The sequence below is a fragment of the Sus scrofa genome, chromosome 8 (assembly GCF_000003025.6).
Source record: "Sus scrofa isolate TJ Tabasco breed Duroc chromosome 8, Sscrofa11.1, whole genome shotgun sequence".
Classification (NCBI taxonomy): domain Eukaryota; kingdom Metazoa; phylum Chordata; class Mammalia; order Artiodactyla; family Suidae; genus Sus; species Sus scrofa.
Window position 1 is genome coordinate 135,441,181 of NC_010450.4, and position 24,494 is coordinate 135,465,674.

General features: G+C 40.2%; 1 protein-coding gene across 50 annotated transcripts in view; it reads left to right on the top strand.

Moving 5' to 3' along the window:
- The window catches only part of SEC31A (SEC31 homolog A, COPII coat complex component), a 63,160-nt gene that overhangs the window by 9,216 nt on the left and 29,450 nt on the right, over nt 1-24,494 (top strand). For 18 of the 50 annotated variants that reach the window (XM_021101835.1, XM_021101854.1, XM_021101824.1 and 15 more), the window contains exons 2-15: nt 3,347-3,426; nt 4,105-4,228; nt 6,071-6,269; nt 9,078-9,173; nt 10,055-10,195; nt 12,088-12,230; nt 13,160-13,259; nt 15,085-15,246; nt 15,445-15,597; nt 18,154-18,393; nt 19,284-19,358; nt 21,318-21,356; nt 21,845-21,922; nt 24,267-24,342. In XM_021101835.1, the coding sequence (XP_020957494.1) occupies nt 3,348-3,426; nt 4,105-4,228; nt 6,071-6,269; nt 9,078-9,173; nt 10,055-10,195; nt 12,088-12,230; nt 13,160-13,259; nt 15,085-15,246; nt 15,445-15,597; nt 18,154-18,393; nt 19,284-19,358; nt 21,318-21,356; nt 21,845-21,922; nt 24,267-24,342 (1,705 nt within the window). In that variant the 5' untranslated portion in view covers nt 3,347. Of the gene's footprint in view, nt 1-3,343; nt 3,427-4,104; nt 4,229-6,070; nt 6,270-9,077; nt 9,174-10,054; nt 10,196-12,087; nt 12,231-13,159; nt 13,260-15,084; nt 15,247-15,444; nt 15,598-18,153; nt 18,394-19,283; nt 19,359-21,317; nt 21,357-21,844; nt 21,923-24,266; nt 24,343-24,494 lie in introns of all 50 variants that reach the window. The other 32 variants (XM_021101832.1, XM_021101838.1, XM_021101843.1 and 29 more) reach the window with 5 other exon arrangements.

The following is a 24,494-nucleotide window of genomic DNA, read 5'->3' on the forward strand; positions in this document are numbered from 1 at the left end:
AAAAAAGATGGCAAGATTCAACATCGTGTCCATTCTTGATCAGAAGATTCTCCATAAGTTAATTTATTAATATGGTATAGATTGAGTAAAGATACTGAACAGCATTCTGTTTTTTTCTGGAATTAGAGACAAACTATTCTAAAGTTTATGCGTAAAGCTAAAACGGAAAAAAAAAAGTTTATGCAGTAGTAGCAAGGAAAATGGGGTGGGGGTGTGAGGGGTGGGGTGGGATGGGGACGCAGTGGATAATGGTTATTGAAATCATACTCATAAAGCCTCGTGAGTAGTGGTGTGCCTGTCATGTAAATAAACAGATGGACCTAAGGAAAGGCAATCCCAAAATAAATCTAAGTAACATACTGGAATATAAATCCTAACCTACGTCCCAATATGTATAAGAATATAAACCTAAATATAGGAAATGAGTACACGATAAAGGTGATACCTAAAATGAGTAAGAAAGAGACTTTTCAGCTAATGGCTTTGGACTAGTAAGAAAAAAAATAAACCTCCAACATGCACTGCATACCAGGATACTTTTCAAGTGAGTCAAGATTTAAATGAAAGGAATAAGGCATAAGTGAATTTGCCAGAAGAAAACTGTCAGTGAATGTCTTCGTAACTTTGGCGTGTAGAAGACCTTTTATAACTAATCAAAGTTCAGAAACCTTTTTTTTTTTTAATGGCTATACCCGCAGCATATAGAAATTCCTGGACCAGGGATTGATTGTGAGCTGCAGCTGCGACCTACACCGCAGCTGTGGCCATGCCAGATCCTTTTAACCCAGTGCACCGCATGGGGGATCGAACCCACGCCACCACAGCAACTTGAACCACTGCAGTCAGATTCTTAACCCACTGTGCCAGTGGGAAGCTCTCATTTTTTAAATGATACATTTGACTATAAAATAAAATTCACAGTATATCCATACCATGGAATATTTTTCAGCACTAAAAAAAAAATGAGCCATCAAGTCACAAAAAGACATTGAGTTACCTTAAATGTCTATTGCAAAGTGAAAGAAGGCAGTCTGAAAGGGCCACGTATGTAATTATACTTAGTGACATTTTGGAAAAGGCAAAACTGTGGAAACAGCAAAAACATCAGTGGTTGCCAGGGAGGCAGGGAAGGGGACAGAGGAAGAGAGAGATGAACTGGTGAAGCACGGAGAGTTTTTAGGGCAGGGAAGTTTCTGAATGATGCTAAAGCAGTAGGTATGTATCATTGTACATTTGTCAAAACCGAAAGGATGCACAACACAGCGTGTGACCCAAACGGAAACAGTGGACTTGGGTGGATAAGGATATGGCAGTATCCACTCCTAACTGCAACAAATATGCCCCTGCAGCGCAGGATGCTGATGGTGAGGGAGGCTGCATTTGGGGAGTAAGGCATTTTCACTCACATTTCCTCTGAACCGAAAACTATTCGCATGGAATCTGTTTTTTTTTTTTTTAATCAAAATTTTGTGACGGGTGAAAAAATAAGATCAAAAGGCAATGTCTGACAGCCTAATAGAAAAATGGGCAAATGATATAGACAGGAATCGACAGAAAAGGTGACAGAGAAAGAACTATCGATGACCCATAACCATACCAAAAAGATGTTCAGCATTATTTATAGTAGGAGAAATGCAAATTAGAACTACGTGGAGCTCATATTTTCCCCCTATCCTGCTGGTAAAAATTGAAAAGTGTCTCTCTGGAAGGTCCAAGGCAGCAGCGATTCATGTATTATTCTCGGGGTGTGAGGATGTATGGTTGTCATGGAGAGCAACTTGGCAATAGCCATCAAAATTAAAACTACAGGAGTTCCCGTTGTGGGTCAGTGGTTAATGAATCCGACTGGGAACCATGAGGTTGCGGGTTCGATCCCTGGCCTTGCTCAGTGGGTTAAGGATCCAGCGTTGCTGTGAGCTGTAGTGTGGGTCGCAGACGAGGCTCTGATCCTGCGTGGCTGTGGCTCTGGCGTAGGCTGGCGGCTACAGCTCTGATTAGACTCCTAGCCTGGGAACCTCCATATGCCGCGGGAGTGGCCCTAGAAAAGACAGAAAGACAAAAAAAAAAAATTAAAATTGCATTTTTTCTTTTTAGGCTGCACGCACAGCATATGAAGTTCCAGGGCCAGGGATCAAACCGAGCTGGAGCTTCAACCTCTGCCACGGCTGCAGCAGTTCTGGGTTGTTAATCCTCAGAGACAAGTTGGATCATTAAACCACTGCACTGCAGTGGGAACTCCAAAATTACATTTATCCTTAAACTCAGTAGTTTTTCTTCTGGAAATTTATTGCTTTCCTTGCCATGAACGAAATAATATTTATATATGGCCATTTATTTCAGCATTGTTTGTAAAAATAGCAAAAGATGAGGTTTTCATCAGTGGCAGACTAAGTAATTATATTATGGGACATCTTACAGTGGAAGTCTGCCATGTGAATGCATTTATATAAAATTACAAAGGGTTTTTTCAAAGCTGTAGCACAGTATCTCCTGAGTTTTTCTACCAAAGTAACTTTAACAGAGATTATATAAAATGGTGGCATGTGGGATTATAGCTTGGAGTGACCGTTTTAAAAAAAATTTCTTCCTCTTTAAAATCTGTGAATTTACTCTCTTCTCCTCTGTGTTAGTCTGTTTTCATTTAAAATTAATTTTTCAAACTTTTGCTGTCTTTGAGGAATCCTGTTCCAGGAAGATGCACCCTTTTATCGTGTGCCTTCTCTTACCCTTGATATGCTGCTACCCATATTGTCTTATCTGAGAAGCTTATTGTGTACCAAGTTTAATTCACCAAACACTACCCTTATTTTTGCAAGTTTCTTTCCAGACTGATTTTTCTTTTTCTTTTTCTTTTTTTGTTTTAAGGGCCACACCTTCAGCATATGGAAGTTCCCAGACTAGTGGTCAAATTGGAGCTGCCGCTGCCGGCCTACACCACAGCCACAGCACTGCCAGATCTGAGCCACATCTGCCACCTACACTGCAGTCTGTGGCAATGCTGGACCTTTACTCACTAAGCAGGGCCAGGGATCAAACCCACATCCTCATGGATACTAGTCAGGTTCTTAACCCACTGAGCCACAATAGGAACTCCCAGACTGATTTTTTAACTGAAGCACTTAATCTGTAAATTACCTTATATTTCTCTCAAAATAAATTTAACAAGTTTCTCTTCTTTCTAAGAGTGAACCTTCCCAACAAATGATACCTGGACCAATTTGATTTGTTGGCATTCCAGGATTACTAATGACATATTGGTGTGTCCAGAATATTTCTATGTGAAAATGTTTCTGTGTTCCATGTTATATGTTTGGTATCATTCTAAGTGAAATATTCTCTTTAGCAGGATGAAGTTAAAGGAAGTAGATCGTACAGCCATGCAGGCCTGGAGCCCTGCCCAGAATCATCCCATTTACCTGGCTACAGGTAAATTCAACAGAGGGAAGACAGTATGAGTCACCTCAGTTCTTCTCTTCCACTTATTTATACTTGTCCCTGAAGATTTAGTTTGTTTCATATCCTCTAGAAAGCCTCTCCTTCCATTGCAAGATACGTTTAAACTTGGCTATAGTTTGGCTGTTGGCTGAGTTTAGTGACATGTTCCTCTCTGTGTGGGCATCACAGCATTAATTGTGTACATTACATTTTTAGTGTCTTTCACACTTCATGAGAATTGTTTTGTCTTAACTCCTCCAGTATTAAGCACAATAAACAACATGTAAAAAAATAGTTAATAAATACCGATTTGAATGAATGAAGCACAGTTTTCATGCTCTCATTTTTATATAAAAAGAGTTGGGGTTATATATTTGTAACTGTAAGCATGGGACTATTTTTACCAAGAGGTTGTAAAGTATCTACAGGCTTAAAAAACTGTCTGCACTCCCCACTCTTACAAACATCATCTCTGAGCCCTGCATCAGAATCATACTGCTGTAGTAATATAAGCATCTGCTTAATGGTATCTGTGCTGGGGTTTCAGCAACTAATGCAGCATTCATGAGTGAGATAATCGAAAAACGTGCGTTTAATTTCCGTTTTGTATGGTTCTCTCGGAGTCTTTTATTTTTGCATGTGTAGTTATCATGGATGTATTTTCTGCAGGAACATCTGCTCAACAATTGGATGCAACGTTTAGTACCAGTGCTTCCCTTGAGATATTTGAATTAGACCTTTCGGATCCATCCTTGGATATGAAATCTTGTGCCACTTTCTCTTCTTCTCACAGGTATGAGATTCAACCTTAATTTAGCACGTGATTATTTAGTTATCTGTTGTGATCGATGCCCTGTATGTCTGTAAATGTTCCATTATTAGAAACTGCAGGGAATGTCATCAATGACGTGAAATATTTTGTGAAAAAGAGGAATGAATTTCTGTGGAAGTGAAAAAGTGACTGTATGTTCTATTGATTTCTTTTTACTACAGACTTACAGGTAGGATAGGAAGGAAAGCTCTAGTTTCTAGTTCTTTTTTTCTCCTGATATAGCAGAATTCCTTTCTTTTCTTTTCTTTTTTTTCAGGGCTGCACCTGCAGCGTGTGGAAGTTCTCAGGCTAGGAGTCTAATTGGAGCTACAGCTGCGGGCCTACACCACAGCCACAGCACCGCTAGATCCAAGATCCAAGCTGCGTCTGTGACCTACACCACAGCTCCCGGCAACACCAGATCCTGAACCCACTGAGGGAGGCCGGGGATCGAACCCGAATCCTCATGGGTACTAGTAGGTTTTGTTTCCGCTGCGCCACGACGGGCACTCATAGCGTTCCTTTCTTTTATCTCCTTTATCTCACCTGTTTACAAAAGAAAAACAAGATAGGTTCGACTAGAAAGAGAAGTAGTTCGACAAATACCAAGATGTTAATAGTGATTTTCTCTGAATGGAGATTTTTTCCCCCCTTATCTACATTTAAAAAAATGCATTTCAGGGAGAATTTTATTGCTATGATTTCTTATACAGTAGGTAGTTAGATCACCTTTCCAAGTATTTAGACTGTATTATAATGCAGAGAAAGGACCCTTTATTTGAGTAGCAAAATATACTTTAATGCCTTAATAGCTGGCAAATTTCTTCATAAGACGTTGTCCCGTAGCTAACAACACAGTTCAAATCATGGAGCCTCATGGGACCGCTTGTGTTCTTCCACGCCCTCCTGCTCTCATGGGAGCCCCAGATGCCTTTTGTCTCATAGCTTTTCTACTCACCTCCATTTGTCTTGCTGTATGTCTTCATGCCACCTTCATGCCAAACCACAAACACCTATTCTCCACCAGTGAGGGTACTTGTCATAAAAGACATAATTTTGATGTCACTTTTCTACGGTCAGAATACATTATTTTTCTCGGAATATTTCAGATGACTCCCTTAACTCCTTTTCTGTTTAACAGATAATTTGTTAGTAAGTACTTCTGTAGTCAGATAAAATCAAGGGAAGTGATGGATTAGCTCTATTTTATAAATGAGCCAAAAGCAGCTTATAAAGATTAAGTAACCGGCTCAGGGTCTCATAGATTTTAAATGTTAAAGCCATTCTCGGAGTTCCCATCGTGGCGCAGCAGAAACAATCCGACTAGGAACCATGAGGTTGAGGGTTTGATCCCTGGCCTCGCTCAGTGGGTTAAGGATCCGGCATTGCCGTGAGCTGCGGTGTAGGTCGCAGATGCGGCTCGGATCTGGTGTGGCTATGGCTGTGGTGTAGGTTGGCGGCTACAGCTCCGATTAGATCCCTGGCCTGGGAACCGTGTGTGTGGCCTAAAAAAAAGACAACCCACAAAAAAACCACTCTCAAGCTCACTCATATCTTTTGACGTACAAATCAAGTATGCTTTGTCATGCTGTATTAGCTCCCAGAAGAGTTTTTATACTCTTGAAGATTGTAAAATGAAACATCTACATGATTATAAATAAAAACTAAAATGCCATTTCACCAAGTTACGCGTGGTGACCCGGAGTAGAGGAGTAGCAGTGTTTGGGGAGTATTTATGAAAAAATTAAATGTATAATTTGAAATTCTCTTCTACATTTATTTGACTTCAAAAAAAGAGTTGTTTTACTCATTTTTCTCTTCAAGGTACCACAAGTTAATTTGGGGGCCTCATAAGATGGATTCCCAAGGAAATGTCTCTGGAGTTCTGATTGCAGGTGGTGAAAATGGAAATACTATTCTTTACGATCCCTCTAAAATAATAGCCGGGGATAAGGAAGTTGTGATTGCCCAGAATGACAAGCACACTGGCCCAGTGAGAGCCTTGGATGTGAACATTTTCCAGGTTAGACTTTCGACATTTATTCGTAATTCTTAAGATATGTGCCACTTACTTGAAATAAGTATATGAGTCTAATGTGCCTCCGTCTTGAAAGTGAAAACTGAATCTGTGCCTTTGCAGGTTGATGAGTGAGTGTATTTGTTTGAAGAGAAGAAGGTTCAGGCTTGGATTCAGGGGGAATAATACTAACCCCATACATAGAAGGGCTCAGGCTGATGAGTTTAATTCTACAAGTCTGGAGATGTCGTATCAGCTTACTGGACGCTTTAAACATTAGGAGTCTCAAAGATTGGAAATTTTGCCTTTTAAAAGTTTGTGCCACTTCTGGAGTTCCCGTCGTGGCGCAGTGGTTAACGAATCTGACTAGGAACCATGAGGTTGCAGGTTTGATCCCTGGCCTTGCTCAGTGGGTTAAGGATCCGGCGTTGCCGTGAGCTGTGGTGTAGGTCGCAGACGCGGCTCGGATCTGGTGTTGCTGTGGCTGTGGCGTAGGCCGGTGGCCTCAGCTCCGATTAGACAGACCCCTAACCTGGGAACCTCCATATGCCCTGGGAGTGGCCCTAGAAAAGGCAAAAAGACAAAAAAAAAAAAAATTTGTGCTAGTTCATCATGAGGCTGATGCTGTGTTGTTTGAGTTAATCTACTGTTTTCTTAGTTGATAATGTTCTGTTTATGACAAAGAGATTACTATTTATCAAATAATTAGAAATATACACGAATACAGTATAAATTTGATAAATAAGCAGTTAGGAATCTACTGAATATCACAGAAAGGTGTAGGTTAATGAAGATCGCGTGTTAATAGAATACTCAGGAATAACCAGAAAATGAATGTTATCTTAAGAAAGTTGTTTTTTTTGTTTGCTTGTTTGTTTTTAATTTTATGGCTGCACCTGTGGCGTATGGCAGTTCTGGGCCAGGCATTGAATCCAGGCCACAGCCGTGACCCACGTGCCAAATCCTTTAACGCAGTACACTGGGCGGGGAATGGAACCTGCACTTCCAGAGACCCACGCTGCTGCAGTCGGGTTCTTAACCCACTGTGCTGTGGCAGCAACTCCTAAGAAAGTTTAAAATAGTTATTTTTTCTTCTATTATAAATAGATACTTGGGCTGTAGACATACAGAAACCCAAACTTCTTCATTTCTACAGTTTATGGTAACTTCTCTTTAGACAACTAATTCCTATTAAACAGCTGCTGATTTTTGGTTAGTGTCTTATCATAGGTGGCTGCTACCATAGAATTCCTCTGTTTTCATAGTTATTAGATGTCAGTTGTTTAGAGAAGAATGTATCGGCGTGAACAGTAGAGGAGGAAGTTCAGTATATGAACTTCACTGTTTTCCTGTACATTGTATCACAGTTTTAGGGTCTTTTTCACCCTAAGGTATGTAACTAAGATAACCTAGAAATACTGCCACCCAGAACAAGACTGAGCATAAACGAAACATAAATACGTGAGAACAGACATAGAAAACAAGCTTATGTTTGCCAAAGAGAAACGGGAGTGAGGGAGGGATAAATTAGGCGTTTGGGACTAACAGATACAAAGTGCTACAAGTAAAATAGATGAACAGCAAGCTCCTGCTGTATGGCACGGGGAACGACATTCAGGGTCCCGTGGTAAACCGCAGTAGAAAAGGATATGATGTGAGCCGCACGGGAAGTCCGGTAGGAAAGGATATGAACAAACACCTGTGGTGCCCCTTGTGGCTCAGTGGTGCCCAATCCAGAGGACACGGCTTCAGTCCTGGCTTCGTTCAGTAGGTTAAGGATCCGGTGTTGCCGTGAGTTGTGGTGTAGGTCACAGGTGAGGCTCTGAGGCATTGCTGTGGCTGTGGCTGTGATGTAGGCCAGCAGCTGTGGCTCCGATTTGACCCCTAGCCTAGGAACTTCCATATGCCATGGGTGCAGCTCTTAAAAAAAAAAAAGGCAAAAAAGAAAAAAATGTATATGTATAACTGAATCACTTTCCTGTACACCAGGAAATTAACTAGTCACAACATTGTAAGTCAGCTATTCTTCAATTAAAAAAAATTAAATAAATACATGAGAATTTAAGACAAGAAGTTTTAATTGTCTTATCTTTTTTATTTATTTATTTTTTAAGGCAGCACCTACAGCATATGGAAGTTCCTGGGCTAGTGGTCAAATTGGAGCTGCAACTGCAGGCCCACACCACAGCCCCAGCAACGTGGGATCCGTGCCACATCTGAGCCCTGCATGGCAGCTTGCAGAAACGCTGAATCCTGAACCGATTTAGCGAGGCCAGGGATCAAAGCCACATCTTCACAGGCAGTGTGTCGGGTTCTTAACCGCCTGAGCCACAACAGGAAGTCCTACTAGTCCTTTCTTGGTCCAGCTGCAGAGGCAGCTTTGAGGTATCCTGAAATAAATGCCATTATTTTAGAATTCGGCTGTTTGTCTGAAGGCCTGATTGGGTGCCTGCCTTTGTCTCCCACGGTCTGATCCCCTTTCAGAGATGCAAACCACAAGCACCAGCCCTCACACGGTTGCCTGACGACTTGAGAGTCTACCTATGCAATTCTTTTTTTTTTAATGGCTTGTGTTAAAATGTCAGTAGTCATGATACTTTTTAGTTTAATAGAATTTCATCATGTTTTTTCACACTATTGAAATTTCAGGTTGGTATGCATGGTTTTTAGGAATTCATGCTTTTTGTTTTTTCATTAAATAGAAAAATGGTATGCCTTAGAACTGACAAATCTTTCCAGCTCTGACTTGAATTATTCTGAGTTCTTATAGTTATTTCTAAGGGCTATTTAGTTATTAAGTATTTCTTATTGCAGACTAATCTGGTGGCCTCCGGTGCTAATGAATCTGAAATCTACATTTGGGATCTAAACAATTTTGCAACTCCAATGACACCAGGAGCCAAAACACAGGTATTACACTGATTTCAATGTAATCACAAGAACCAAAATCAGTTTTTCTACACTTTATTTCAGCTTTTTTCACACAACTGTGTTTGTTTAAAAGTATTGTTTAGATGTCATTGATTTTCCTTCAGCATAATAAAATATTAATAATTACATTTCTTCAGAATATCAATGAATCCTTCAACAGCAAATATTTATTGAGTACTTATCACCTACCCGATATGACGTATTAGATTTACTGATAGTAAATAAAATAGACCTTTAATAATTTTCTTAGGGTCTTTTATATCATACAGTGTTTTAACAAGATCCCACCTTAGAATAAAAATCTTAGACTAGAAAGGAAACTTATTTTTTAAAATAAGACCTCAGCCTTTCCTTTGTAATTCTAACAAGCTGAGAAAGAGCAGTCCTCCCTCTGCCTCCTTGAGTGTCTTTATGTTGTATAAACAACTTCATCGAGGGGCGCGTGGTAACGGGCCCTACAGTTTTGGCGGTCTGAGCAGTAGCATAATGATAACGCATGGTCAACCCTTTATAAAGGTGGTTTTCTAAGTCTAGGCTGACGTTTGCTCTGCCTAGTTGTCAAATTGACCAGTATCTACTTTGTGGTCTGTTACGTACCTTGGGGCAGTTGCAAAATAAGGAAGAGTGCTTGATTTGTACTGAGAATTTAATACGTGTGATAAATAAACCAGGTAAAATGCTTGAATTGGCGTATGCCTGAACTTTAAACTGTATTGTGTGTGTTGAGAACTTAAGAATATAAAAGCAGATTTGTGACATAAGTAGATTTTGAAGTGAACCTTTTTTAAAAGAGAAATTAAATTTTGTAGTCAAATTTGGTGATAATTGAGAAGTGGTTTTTAGTGGTTTATTTTTTATAGCCCCCAGAAGATATCAGCTGCATTGCGTGGAACAGACAAGTTCAGCATATTTTGGCATCAGCCAGTCCCAGTGGCCGGGCTACCGTGTGGGATCTCAGAAAAAATGAGCCTATTATCAAAGTCAGTGATCATAGCAACAGGGTAAGTAAGCGACCGATTTGTGACAAACGTGTTTTATTTCTGCTGTAGGTACCTCTGTATTGTGTTTGCCAAAGTTTGCAGCACATCAGGTTTCTGTGAAGTCGAATCCTGTCTTCTTATGGACAAATCCCTTTGGAGTGAGAGGGTTTTTTTCCTTTAAGGAAAACGATAAAATTCCTCCTCAGCCGTGCTGGATACCCCATTGATGAGGAGAAGGAGTGGGTTGCTCAGGAGGGTTGTTCCAGGATACACTGGTTGTTTTGCTCTGCTAGCTGTTCCAAGGGATTACAGCAATTTCTTAATTCATCTTTAACTTTCTCTAGAATGTAAACATTTTCCTGTAGTAACTTTGTGACTGGGAACCTGTAGTTTCCAGAATCCTGGGTTCGTCTTTTCGGATTAGGCACTGCCAAGGTGAGCTGATGCTCTTTTCCCACTTGCTCAGTCGACGCTGTTGCGTAGCAGGTTAAATCTTCCACTCCACGCATTCATTACTCTTATGTCATGGTGTGCTATAATGTAATTTAGGCACCATTTAGGCCTTGTTTTGTCAAACTCGTTTTTAATTACGTTGCTTGTTGGACATTAAAAAAAAGTGAGTTTGGAGTTCCTGTCGTGGCTCAGTGGTTAACGAACCCAACTAGCATCCATGAGGATACTCGTCGATCACTGGCCTCGCTCAGTGGGTTAAGGGTCTGGCGTTGCCATGAGCTGTGGTGTGGGTTGCAGACACGGCTCGGATCCCGCGTTGCTGTGGCTGTGGTGTGGGGTGGCAGCTATAGCTCTGGTTCAACCCCTAGCCCTATGCTGTGGGTGCGGCCCTAAAAAGCCAAAAAAAAAAAAGAGCTTGCCTAAATCGGAGAATATGTAATTTTAAAATAATAATAACAAAAAACGATTTAGAAGAATAATTCTTCAGGAAATTGTCTTCAGTGAGTCTGGAGTTTTAAAAGAGCTTTCAGTGGAATAGAGTATACCGTAAGCATTTCAGTCACCTTTTGGAATACTCAGGATCTGAACTTCCAGATATTTCTCAATAGTAGTGTTAATTTATCCCATGTGAAAATTTAAATAGTAGTTTTGTTGCTTTAGACACTTCATTTTGATTTTTCTGATAAAATAGAGGAAAGGTATGAATTTTTTAAAAATTTTGTTGAGGTTATGTCTTTTTTGTCATTAGAACCTTTTATCTCCTTATTTTCACTTTTCTGAAAATATCTATTTTAAATGTATATAGAACTTTTCCCTGGTACAGTTTTGACAAGGAAACTCATCTTTTGATCCAGAATGATTTTATGTATTAAGGGTATGGATGAATTGAAAACATTTACGCTTTTTAATATTTGTTTGCTTATTTATTTGCCTTTTTTTTTAGGGCCGCACCCAAGACCTGCAGCATATGGAGGTTCCCAGGCTAGGGGTCGAATCGGAGCTACAGATGCCTGCCTACGCCACAGCCACAGCAACACCAGATCGGAGCTGTTCCTGTGACCTATGCCACAGCTCATGGCAACGCCGGATCCTTAACCCACTGAGCGAGGCCAGGGATTGAACTCGCAACCTCATGGTTCCTAGTCAGATTCATTTCTGCTGCGCCACAACGGGAACCCCCACTTTTATATTTTTAAGACTACTATGTAAATCAACTATATTTTAGTAAAAAATTTTTTAAAAAACACTACTCTTTAAGAGCGTTTCATAGAATTTGTTTTATGAGTTTTTAAATAAACTGAATTTTATCATAAACATACATTAAAATAATGAATATAATATTTTTTTAATAAGCTTGAGTTGTTGTTTTCCACTGTTTCAACAAAAGCATATTCCTCATGTTCATTTTGGCTTTTCACAAAGTGGTATGATTAATAAAATGTGGGCGTGACTGTCTGCAGATGCATTGCTCCGGGTTGGCGTGGCATCCTGACGTTGCTACTCAGATGGTCCTTGCCTCCGAGGATGATAGGTTGCCAGTGGTCCAGATGTGGGATCTTCGCTTTGCCTCCTCTCCACTCCGAGTCCTGGAAAACCATGCCAGGTATCATGCTGCTTTGCTAAGGAACTTGATTTATTTTTAAAAATGTATTTACTTACCACTTTGAATTATCATATATTTTTTTTAAATTAAGGTATCTACTTTGTCTTGTAAAGGTGTAAATGGTTTGTTTTTATCTTAAACAATATTCATCTGATTTTCTGTACCGAAAAATGGTACCCAGATCATATCACAGTATGAAAATGTGTTATGGATTTTCCACTGCTTGTTTTCAAGTAATAGTTGATAGATCATTCAAGCTTGCTCTGTGGCTCAGTGGAAACGAATCTGACTAGCAACCATGAGGACACAGATTCTATCCCTGGCCTTTTTTCTTTTTGCCTTTTAGGGCCACACCTTTGGCACACAGAGGTTCCCATGCCAGGGGTCAAATCACAGCTACAGCTGCCAGCCTACACCACAACCCCAGGATCCGAGCTGCGTCTGTGACCTACACCATAGCGCACGGCAGGGCCAGCTCCTTAACCCACTGAGTGAGGCCAGGGATTGAACCTGTAACCTCATGGTTCCCAGTCACATTTATTCCTACTGCGCCATGGCGGGAACTCCAGTGTAACTATATATTTCATACAAATTTATGTACGTAGTTAACCCTTTTCATTGGTGAATGTTGTGTAGCTTTCTACAACGTAATTTTTAACTACACTTTTCCATCAGAAGATGATCTGTCATACATTATGTGGTCTGTGTTGTTGGGCATTTGTTTTCATTTTTTACTGTCCTATACTACATTGTCTATCGAGTATCTTTGTAATGTCAGAGTATACATATTCCTAAATTGCTTCTCAGAAAGATTATATGAAATTATACTTCTGTTACCAGTGAGTGTCTCCAAAGCCTAGACAAATAATTTGGAGATTTGGTTTTCTCAAGATGAAAAACTTCTTCATCTCTTTGTGTTTTTTTAATAGGGGTATTTTGGCGATTGCTTGGAGCATGGCAGATCCTGAATTGTTGCTGACCTGTGGAAAAGATGCTAAGATTCTCTGTTCCAATCCAAACACAGGAGAGGTATGGGGAGGAAATGTTTCTCAGACTTCCAGCTGCCGTAATACTGTGTCTCTAGCTGAATAAGGACATTCCCGGAGGAGTTCTCTGGTGCCTGTGCGTGGAATGGGGTCTTTGGTGGAGCTGTGCGGGAAGGGTTAGTCCAGCAGAGGTTTTCCTGTGCACGTTATCTGAGCTCAGCTGTTTCATCTGGGAGCATCGGCCGCCGAAATAGTATATCCAAACCTAGTAATCACCTCTCACCCCCGGTTTCCAATAACAGATGTTTAGACTCAGAAATACTTGGTTTGATGTACCTAGTGTGAGTTTTGGAAACCAGGGTCTTCGGAGTAGGCGTGTTCAAGATTTGAATCTTTTTTCTGCTTTACCTTTCCTGAAGTTCCTTTTTAATTTCTGGAAATCAGTGGATATAGGTTTTTAATCTCTCTTCTGAACTGTACAGCAAGAACAAAGTACTTTATAATGAAATATTTGTTATATGGTCTACCTGTGGGAATTTAGATGGGGAAAGTTTACCTTACTAAATCTAAATGTTATATATATTTTATTTGCTTTGGGTTGTAGGCTGAAAATTTCTTTTAACTACTCTTTTTGTTCTTCTTCGTATTTGAATGGTTTCCCTCTCATTGTCGGACAAGAGACCATAAATTTTTTGTTTTTGTGTTTTTGGTTTTTTTGCTGTGCACCCAGCATGTGGCAGTTCATGGGCTAGGGATTGAACCACACCACAACAGCAATCCCATCCACTGCAGTGATGCCAGATCCTTTACCCCCTGCGTCACAAGAGAATACCAGGAGACCACACATTTTAATTACAGCTTTTAAACTTTTTTTGCAAGTGCTTTCCTAGTTGCTCTAATGCTATGATAGTAAAAATAAGAGTATCTATAATATTAAAATTGAAATAAGCTCTTTTGTGTGCTTTTTTTTTTTTTGAGGGGGGCTCTTTTTAGGGCCGCACCCTCGGCATATGGAGGTTCCCAGGCTAGGGGTTGAATCGGAGCTATAGCCTCTGACCTACACCCCAGCTCATGGCAACACCAGATCCCCAACCCACTGAGTGAGGCCAGGGATCGAACCTGTGTCCTCATGGATGCCAGTCAGATCCATTTCTGCTGAGCCACAGATGTGTGCTTTCAAGTTTTCACATGCAGTGATGTCTGTAAATATATAAAAAAAAATTAATGTTAGGGGAGATGAGAAAAAATAATGTTTTGGCTCATTTGATTTATAGACCAAATAATAAAAATTTTGCATTTTGTCCTGTGCCTTCCCAAGTGAGTTCAAAGTTCATAGAAATTATAGTTCTAATTTTTTCAGTGATGTAATTGATTAAATGATATTTTGCTTATGCTTAGTTGTGTGTGCTTGGACTTCAAAGAAATAAACTTTTAGTGCATGCTGCAACTAAAAAGAAACGTAGATTTTATTCAAATGCAAATTTGAGATAGGTAGGGGATTCAGATATGGAGAAGCTAATAGTCTTATCAGTCAATTTGAGCATCAGAGACAGTAGGTCGCAAATGTGGCTCAAATCTGTTGTTGGCATGGCTGTGGCGTGAACTGCAGCAGCAGCTCTGATTTGACCCCTAGCAGGTGCAGCTGTAAAAAGAAAAGAAAAATAAAAAACAAAACTATTTCTTTTTATCATAATGTACTTTTCTTGTACTTTAAAGAAATTTTTATAATTATTGCTTTTCCTGGTTAGATATTTTCTAAAAGTAAATATTGAGTAAAGTTCTGCTTATTGATCATACTAATTCAAGTGTTTTGGCTATAAAGCGGCTATGCTTTTTTCTGACTTTTTTTTTTTTTTTTTTTTGTCTAGGTGTTATATGAACTTCCCACCAACACACAGTGGTGCTTTGATATTCAGTGGTGTCCCAGAAATCCTGCTGTTTTATCAGCTGCTTCCTTTGATGGGCGTATCAGTGTTTATTCTATCATGGGAGGGAGCGCAGATGGTTTAAGGCAGAAACAAGTTGACAAGGTAATAGGAATTGTTAAGGTTTTTTATTACAACATCTAAAAAAAAGTCATCTTTGTAATTATTTTTAAAATGACTTTATTGATCAACGATACCAATTAGGTAATTAGATAATTGTGGTTAAAAATGTTCTTGGATCGTACTTGAAAACATGTAATACAGTCTTCTATTACAGGATCTCACTTTGTTTATTTTTTTCAGCTTTCGTCGTCTTTTGGGAATCTGGATCCCTTTGGCACAGGACAGCCCCTTCCCCCGTTACAAATCCCTCAGCAGACTGCTCAGCACAGTGTAGTGTTGCCTCTGAAGAAGCCACCCAAGTGGATCCGGAGGCCTGTCGGCGCCTCCTTTTCAGTAGGTGGATTTGTTTTTATGGCCCCTAAACACTGAGGACTCACACCGTAGTAAAGGTGTTGCTACGGGATCCTTGGGGTGGAAGAGCACTGAGTTGGAGGTGTGTTTCCGAGTTTTCATCATTCGGAAGGGTTTCTCAGGAACGGTGGAACCTACTCCCTTTTTTCTTTTCTCATGTAAATTGTGACAAAATATACATAACATAAAATTCACCTTTTTAACCATTTTAAAACATACAACTCGGGGGTATTGAATACATTCACCTCATTGTGCAACCTTGGCACCATCCCCACGGCATGTCATTAAACTTGTTGGCATGTCATTAAACTTGTCTGCCTTCGTTCTCTCGCCTTCCTTCAGGCCTTCTTTTTTAGCCTACATTCTAGTTTGTTACAAAGTCCACTCTGACTGCACATCTAAACTATAGCTTCTCATCTAGTAGCTCTTAATGGCAACACTAAAGTGGACATTTTGAGTTTTGTTTTGTTTGTTTGTTTTTTTTCTATTTAACACTTTTAGGAGTCTCCATTGTGGCTCAGTGGTTAACAAATCTGACTAGGAACCATGAGGTTGCGGGTTCAATCCCTGGCCTCGCTCAGTGGATTAAGGATCCAGCGTTGCCATGAGCTGCGGTGTAGGTTGCAGATCCCATGTGGCTGTGGCTGTGGCTGTGGTGTGGGTTGGCGGCTACAGCTCCGATTCGACCCCTAGCCATGTGCCATGACTGCGGCCCTAGAAAAGACAAAAAGACAAAAATAAAAAATAAAAAAAAATAACACTTTTATGACCTTAAAGATCCCCACATGTATTTTAAGGCTGATATTTTGATTCTCCATCCTTTGTGCTGGTTCCAGACTCACAAGGGGAAGCGAGGAGTGGTGCCGATTGTCTGTATGATGCTCAGTACCAGAGAGCGGACAGTCGGAGGAGCACGTAGGGAACACGCTGTGTCTCAGGCGCTGTTCTGGGCGCTGGAGACACCAGTGAACTCGACCGTCTCTGTCCTCAAGTAGCTTCTGTTGGGGATGGGGAGGCTTTTCTCTACAGTTTGGTTTTCTTTTAAGTCTTATACCTAAATAGTTTCAATATAATAAATGTTTTAATTACTTAGGGAAGGCAGGAATTAACTCAGCGCCTGGTTAGGATTCAATAAGTAAAGTGAAAGTCACACACAATGGCAAAGATTCAAAGGCCAGAGAGCAGGTAGTGAGAAGACCAGGCGAGGGGATGAGCGATGGACTGAATTCGGAGGATGGCCTTACAAGTGACGTGGTCAGAGGTCTGTAACTTAGGAACCTGGGAGTGTGTCGTGAGGTTTGGAGGGAAAGACAAGCAGTAGATGTGCAGTCATACAGCACCTCAGTGTGAAAAGAAGGATTAGACCGAATGATAGCAGAGAAAAGGAAGAAAGGAATCCAGGGAATTTAAGAAGAGAGCGGTACCCAGACCTGAGGAATGTGTGAGAGGCCAGAGGAAGCGTTTGAGCCTCTTGCTGGGCGAAGGATGGCAGCACGTCCGTGGGGCCCCGTGGGGAGAGGGTGACCCACGCAGGTGGCGGAACCCAAGTGCTTAGAGACTGGGCGGAGCAGAGAACAGCTGCTCTGGGAAGGTGACGAAAGCACATAGAGAGGCCGAGGGAGGGAGTTTTATTTTGCAAGCTCTGTTTGCACAGAGTGCTCCCGTCCTGGGCTCCCAGCTCTGGTGATAAGAATGTTTCTTTCCTCCTGGTCCAGGGAGAGCAGCTCTCACGTGGGAGTTTCATCGCCTGCTTTCAGAAATAAGAGAGGACGTCTGAGTGCCTTTCTTGCTTCTGCTCTTTTCCAGTATTCTTTAGCTCAAGATAATCCTTACTCCAAATGGCATATTTTGCTTTTTTGGGTTTTTTGTGTGTGTCTTTTTTTTTTTAGGGCCGTACCCGAGGCATATGGAGGTTCCCAGGCTGGCGGTCTAATTTGAGCTATTGCTGCCGGCCTATACCACAGCCACAGCAACACCAGATCCGAGCCACATCTGCGACCTACACCACTGCTCACGGCAGTGCTGGATCCTTAACCCACTGGATTGAGGCCAGGGATTGAACCTGCGACCTCCTGGTTCCTAGTTGGATTCGTTTCTGTTGCGCCACGATGGGAACTCCCCAAATGGCATATTTTGAAGTGGCATATTCTGCCAGTTTTTAAAAACTCCGAGCCTAGAATAGAAGGTGAGGCAAATACATGTAGCTAACAGTTGAGAGAGAGAGAGAATTCCTGAGGGCACCTGGGGTGGCAGAGGCGACATTTGCCCGGGCCTCAGAGAGGAGTAGCATCGAGCATGTGGCAGTTAGTAAAGCCAGGTAGGTGGGCGGTTGTAGGCACAGAAATGAGGCCTTTCTCCAGAAGGTGGGCGGCGTGGCGAGGCTGGGTAGTTGCGGAGCAGGGGGAGCGTACCAGCCAGTCGTTCCAGAGCGGGATCCACTTAGGCCACAGTTCTTTCCTCCAGCAGGTGTACAATAAGCATTTTCTCGGGCCACATCCTTGTGGTTCAAACTGATTTCGTCTGTCTGTTCTTCCCCAGTTCGGAGGCAAACTGGTCACCTTTGCGAGTGTCAGGGCGCAGCCTCCGCAGGGGGCTGAGCCGCAGCAGCCGCAGCAGCACCACGTGCTCATCAGTCAGGTGGTGACAGAACAGGAGTTCCTCAAACGGTCCGACCAACTTCAGCAGGTCGTGCAGTCACAGGGCTTCGTCAGCTACTGCCAAAAAAAAATCGATGCGTCTCAGACTGAGTTTGAGAAAAATGTGTGGTCCTTTTTGAAGGTAAGGTTGGAATTAAATCATTTCATTTCATTGTCTATAAATTCAGGCATTCCCATCCTATTCTCAATCTGTCTTTCTGTCAAAGAAACGCTCAGAAGAATGTGATTTTGGAAACCTCATGGTGAAATTAAAGCAGCTTTATAAAGGTTGCATTTATGACAGTGGGGTAACGGATGGAAGTTTCTGGTTAGTCATTTTGCCTCCACTGGGTGTCTATTTCTCAATTCTGAATTTTCCCAAAGAAAGGAGATCTTGAATACAGTAAGGGGAAATGTAATTTTATATTAGTTTTTAGGGAGAGTTTTAGGACACTGAATGTTTCTCATAATGTGAGTTTTGCATTCATATAACATTTGGACATGACTTTGTTTTCACAAAAATTAGTTTAAAAGTGAGCTTTATTCAACCAGGATAATTACTACTAGGCTTACGATTTTTTTTTTTTTTTTTTTTTTTTGCTTTTTAGGACCACACCTGCAGCACATGGAGGTTCCCAGGCTAGGGGTCTAGTTGGAGCTACAGCTGCCGGCCTACACCACAGCCACAGCAATGCAAAATCCGAGCCATGTCTGCGACTTACACCACAGCTCATGGCAACACTGGATCCTGAACCCACTGAGCAAGGCCAGGGATCAAACTTACAAACTCATGGTTCCCAGTTGGATTCGTTTCTGCCGTGCCACAACGGGAACTCCACTACTAGGCTTACTATAAAAAAAAAAAACTTCTTAAAAAAAGCTATTCTTTGGATTCTTTTGCATTGAGCCTTCTAGTCGATATAATAGACATTAGGTATTTTTAACAAGTCTGTTTGGAATTTGAGCAGTTAATTAAAAATTAAGCCTTTAAATGCAGGTCCTTGTTTCAAGAATACGTCTGTTTTTTTAAAGGTAAATTTTGAGGATGATTCTCGAGGAAAGTACCTCGAGCTTCTAGGATACAGAAAAGAAGACCTGGGAAAGAAGGTAAATTTGGGGGAAGGTTTAAAGACTGTGCTTATACAAGTGAAATATTTATGTAGCATAGTTAGTAAGAATTTGGGCTTGGTTGCCAAAGTTTTGGGTATGTGTTGTCATAGATGGAACTCCTCATTATACCTGGGTTTAAAAGCTGCCAGAACCATCTTTAACTCAAACTTGTTTTAAGACCTGTGTCGGGGAGAATTGGGCCTTGAAAGAAAAGAGGCTCTGAACCTCCAACACTGGACACAGCACTGAGATTTTTAGGAGGATGTGCAACCCGTGGCTCTGGAGGAGAGAGTGAGGGAAACTGTTAGACGTCAACCTGTGTCTACAGCTGAAGAATGCCAGGGAAGAGGGAACCACCGCCAGGCTCTTAGAGTTTCCACCCTGGCTCTTCACGCCTTCAGCCCGCAGTTCCCAAACTGCCCAGCTCACACGTAACTAGTAAATACTCTAGAACAAGGGCAGTCTGTCATACCGAACCTGAAGAAACAAAAGCCAAAGTGATTTGCCTAATGCTTTAACTTAAAAAAAAATAAAAGCACTGGGCACTGTAATCTGGTCATTTAGGATGGAGCATGGCAATGTGAGTAAAAGGAAAGTTTATGAGTGTGTGTGACTGGTCACCTTGCTGTATCGTAGAAAATTGACAGAACCCTGTAAACCAGCTCTAACGGACAACAGTAAAAATCATTAAAAAAAAGATTCACTTTTAAAAACAGGCGGTCATATTCCAATTTTAGAATTTTTCTTCTCAAAGAGGGGCTTAATAGTAATACCACAATGTTGACATGAACAGCAATTAAAACACTGACTTTGGACACCCAGAAGGAAATATTTTAGATTCTCTGTGTAATTTGTATTAGCCCCTTGGCATCCTTTGAAAATGACTGACGCTTTCTGTGGCATCGCAGGATTATCACGTGTGTGGAATAGGTCAGATATTTGCCCATGCTGGGCACTGCTGAACACATTGAAGTGCCCCATTGATGTCATACCTGGCTCACATCTCAAGCCATTGCTTACTGGCTGTGTGTCTTTGCTCACTTCTATAGACTTTTTATATTTAACTTTAAACTTTTTTTTTTTTTTTTTTTTTTTTTTTTTTTTTTGCCGTCATGTACAGCGACTTGATATGGGATCTCAGGTCCCAGACCAGGGATTGAACCCAGGCTGCAGAGGCGAAAGTGCCAAGTCCTGACCACTAGACCACCAGGAAACTTCCTAGTCTAAACTTTTATTTTTCTGTCTTTTTAGGGCCGCATCTTCGGCATATGGAGGTTCCCAGGCTAGGGGTCGAATCGGAGCTGTAGCCGCCGGTCTACACCACAGCCACAGCAACAAGGGATCCAAGCCTCGTCTGTGACTTACACCACAGATCACGGCAACGCCGGATCCTTAACCCTCTGAGGAAGGCCAGGGATCGAACCCGCAACCTCATGGTTCCTAGTTGGATTTGTTAACCACTGAGCTGCAGCGGGAACTCCAGAATACTTTTAAAAGTATTTCTTTCCATGGTCCCTGAAGAAATATATTTTTAATTTTAATTTTATTTTATTAAAAAAATTTTTTTTGGCTGCGCCTGCAGTATGTAGAAATTCCCAGGCCAGGGATCAGTCTGGCACCACCACAGCAACTCGAGCCACAGTGGTAACAGTGCAGAAATATTGTTTTAAATTACAGTTATTTAATTTAAAACAAAGAAGAAAACATGCTTGTTTTGAGGTTAGTTTTATGGTTGAATAGCAGAGTAAGATAACATGTGAGCAGTAGGTCAGTGTAATTAAAACTAGCGCCATTAAGAATCAGTCCTGTGCAGACTTAGGCTTTTCTTTAACATGCTTCCCGTGAGCTAAGCTTTTTTTGGATCTTTGCCAATGACAGTGGAGTAAGAGGTGAGCATTTGCTGTACGCCTTGGAATAGAATTCCGTTTAGTAGGGGCGTTGTTGTTTTTATTTCAGATTGCCTTGGCCTTGAACAAAGTGGATGGACCTGATGTGGTAAGAGGGGGCTTTTAAAAATAGCTGCCTTCTAAAATTTTGGTTTAGGTCATAAAGAAGGAAATAGAATCTAAGAAATCTGTCTTATTCCTTTACAGTTTAAAAATCAATGCTGATCGTAGGTATTTTAATGCATGACTCATTCTCATTTTAAAACAGCCTAAGTTATAGCTAGAAGAGCATTCCTTTCTCTTGATACTATTTGAATTCACAAAAGAAGTGAAATGAAATCAGTGACTGCTCAGATACCTTAAGGTTAAAAGAGCTTTGTTGCTGGAGGACATTAGGGAGGAAAGAAAGCTTAGATCTTAGTGACAAGGGCTCTGCTTTTCCTCTAATGATGTTTCTCAAATAAATTTACTTAGTTTCTTCTTCTGATTAAACCAGCTCTGAATGTTGCTGATTGGGTCTTTTGTCTTCCTTGTTCGCTAATAATCTTGTGATGCTCCCTTCTTCAACTTCCGCTGTGATTGTTTTGTGTACCAAAGGCTCTTACAGACTCTGATCAACTAGCACAGAGTGATGGGGAGGAGAGCCCTGCTGCTGGAGAGCAGCTCTTGGGAGAGGTACTTGTTTTTCTCATTTTTCAGTACATTGGGAAAATATGTGGTAATTCGTTTATCTCACATTGAAACATGGAAACTTTTCTTGACTGCTTGTTCCAAAATAAAGCTGGAATATATTGTTTTCTTAGAGATGTGTAGGATAGGAGTCTGTTTACTAGCTTGACAGAAGTATCATCTCTAAAATCTGGTTCTCTGACCCAGCTTCTGGATTATGTGGTTTAAAATTAACAGCTGATGTGAGATTGACTTAATTTGGTCACATGCATATCAGGATGTCAGACTTTTTGGAAAAGATTTTACTCAGAAATTCACATTGCATTGCGTGTAAAGTGAATGTGTTTTTTTCATGGCACATCAATATTTAGGGCTCACTCTCAGTGGTATAGACTTCTAAATTAGTCTTGAACTTTGAGTACAAGTAAAGAATATTTCACCAAATAAACTAATTGTCCTGATTCACATCCTGAGTTGTAGTGACAATTTTTATAACTAGTTAAAAAGAGTCCTTGAACACAGCGTTGTATCATTAATTTTTTTTCCTTTTAATTTTCCGGGTTTCTAAAAAAACACTAATAAACAACTCTATAATTTACTTTTGTTGCTTTCTAATTATATTTCATATTGGAAAATTAATCAGGTTCCTGTTTCTCATCTCACACTTGACTTTTTTGTTGGTCTTTGTGTTATGGGGATATCTTAACGATATAAAATTTCCTACAGCCTTTTCCTCAGTTATAAAAATAATTCATCAGTAAACTCAGATGATTAGTAAAAACATTTTCTTAGAAGTGGATCTTCTAGCATTTATTTAACCCTAGGATTAAGGATGTGGGTAAAATCTTACTAAAAATTTGAAGTAGTTTTGGAAATAACCGAGATGAAATTGTAGGAGACATTAAAGAACTGTACTTGGATTAACATATAACTGGATTAACTGTATTATCAAATAGAGCACCATGTGGAAATATACTCATGAGTTTATAGGTAAATACATATGTAACAAATTAGTAGCATCAGTGTGTGCTTCCTGAACATGCGAAAAAATTTGTTTAAAGTGGGTCTCTCTTCCCCTTTATCTTGATGATGCTATTATTAGGTAAAATAAAACAGGAGCTTACACATTAAAGATACCCATCACATTAATAAATGGTGCATTTTTTGGCTTTATGTATATTTCAGAAGTCCATGTATAAAAATTAGTTGTTTTTAGAAAGCAAATTTGAAAAATCATTAAAAGAAAGAAAAGGGTTTTTTGGTTAAGTTAGTGTAATCAGATCAGTTTCTGATTTATTCCTCAGTGAATAGCTTATGTTTTTAAATTTTTTTAGTTCAGTATTTAAAGTTTTCAAATACTTCTCTTTCATTGGGGGAAGAATTGAGGCTATAGTTATATTCTCCTGTAATGGTCAGTATTAATTAATTAAGCACTATTAGCAGATGATGCTCTGCTGTACTCTATACTAAAATTATCCAATCAAAAATGCTCTTAACTTTGAATACTAGATACTAACATTCAGATGTGCAGGTAACAGTGAGTACCAGAGATAGATGTGTTATCTCATGTAAGACAGCTGTGATTTTTAAAATTTCTCTGTAATCGCTGATGTATTTTATTTTTTGTGTTATGAATTTTTAATGCATAGAAGAGAAAGCAGGAAATGTATTTGCCAGCAGTATGTCTCCATTATATTTCCTTTCTTCTAAAGAAAGAAAACACTGAATATTTTTTTACCCAGTCTTACAAGTAGACTCAGGAATTTATAGCAGAACTGTATATATTTTTACCACAAACCTTCTGTTCCACATATGACTAATTTAAGAGAACACAAAATCTCTAATTGAATTTGAGTACAAAATAATCTTTGTATTTTGCATTTATATAAGGATGCCAAGTGATTTTTTTTTTTTCACAACCAAATCAGTTAAAAAGACTACCGTAGCTACACCTGTTGGACAGAAACTTAGATATGTTGAAGCAAGATTGTTTTAAGATCTGAAAATAGTATGTTTAAAAATATATTTTGTGTGTTTCAAGTTACTCTTAGTTGAGGTTATCTAAGAAAACAGATTCTTCAGCTTTAGTATCTTCTGAGGTACCAGTAATGGATATGGACACTTAAGTTTGTTTAACATGATTGCTGATGACTTTGGATTTTATTTATGATTGTATAGTGAGAGTTAATACTTAGGGACGTCATAGACATTAGAGTAAACTTGGATCTGAGAACTTTGCTGGAGTAACTTGGCATGTCGTCTGCTTTAGATGAATAATCATATAAACTTGGTTTGGCTGGGAAGTTGCTCCAGTTTCATCCAGCTAAATTGCTGCCCTTTCCATCTCTAGCGCATTAAAGAGGAAAAACAAGAGTCTGAATTTCTGCCGTCAGCTGGAGGAACATTTAACATCTCCGTCAGTGGCGGTAAATATCTATTAATTTTATTTTTTAATTTTTTTATGTGGCTGCACCTGCGGCATATGGAAGCCCCTAGGCCAGGGATGGAATCTGAGCTGCAGCTGCGAACTACGCCAAAGATGTGGAAACACTGGATCTGCTGTGCGGGGCTGGGGATC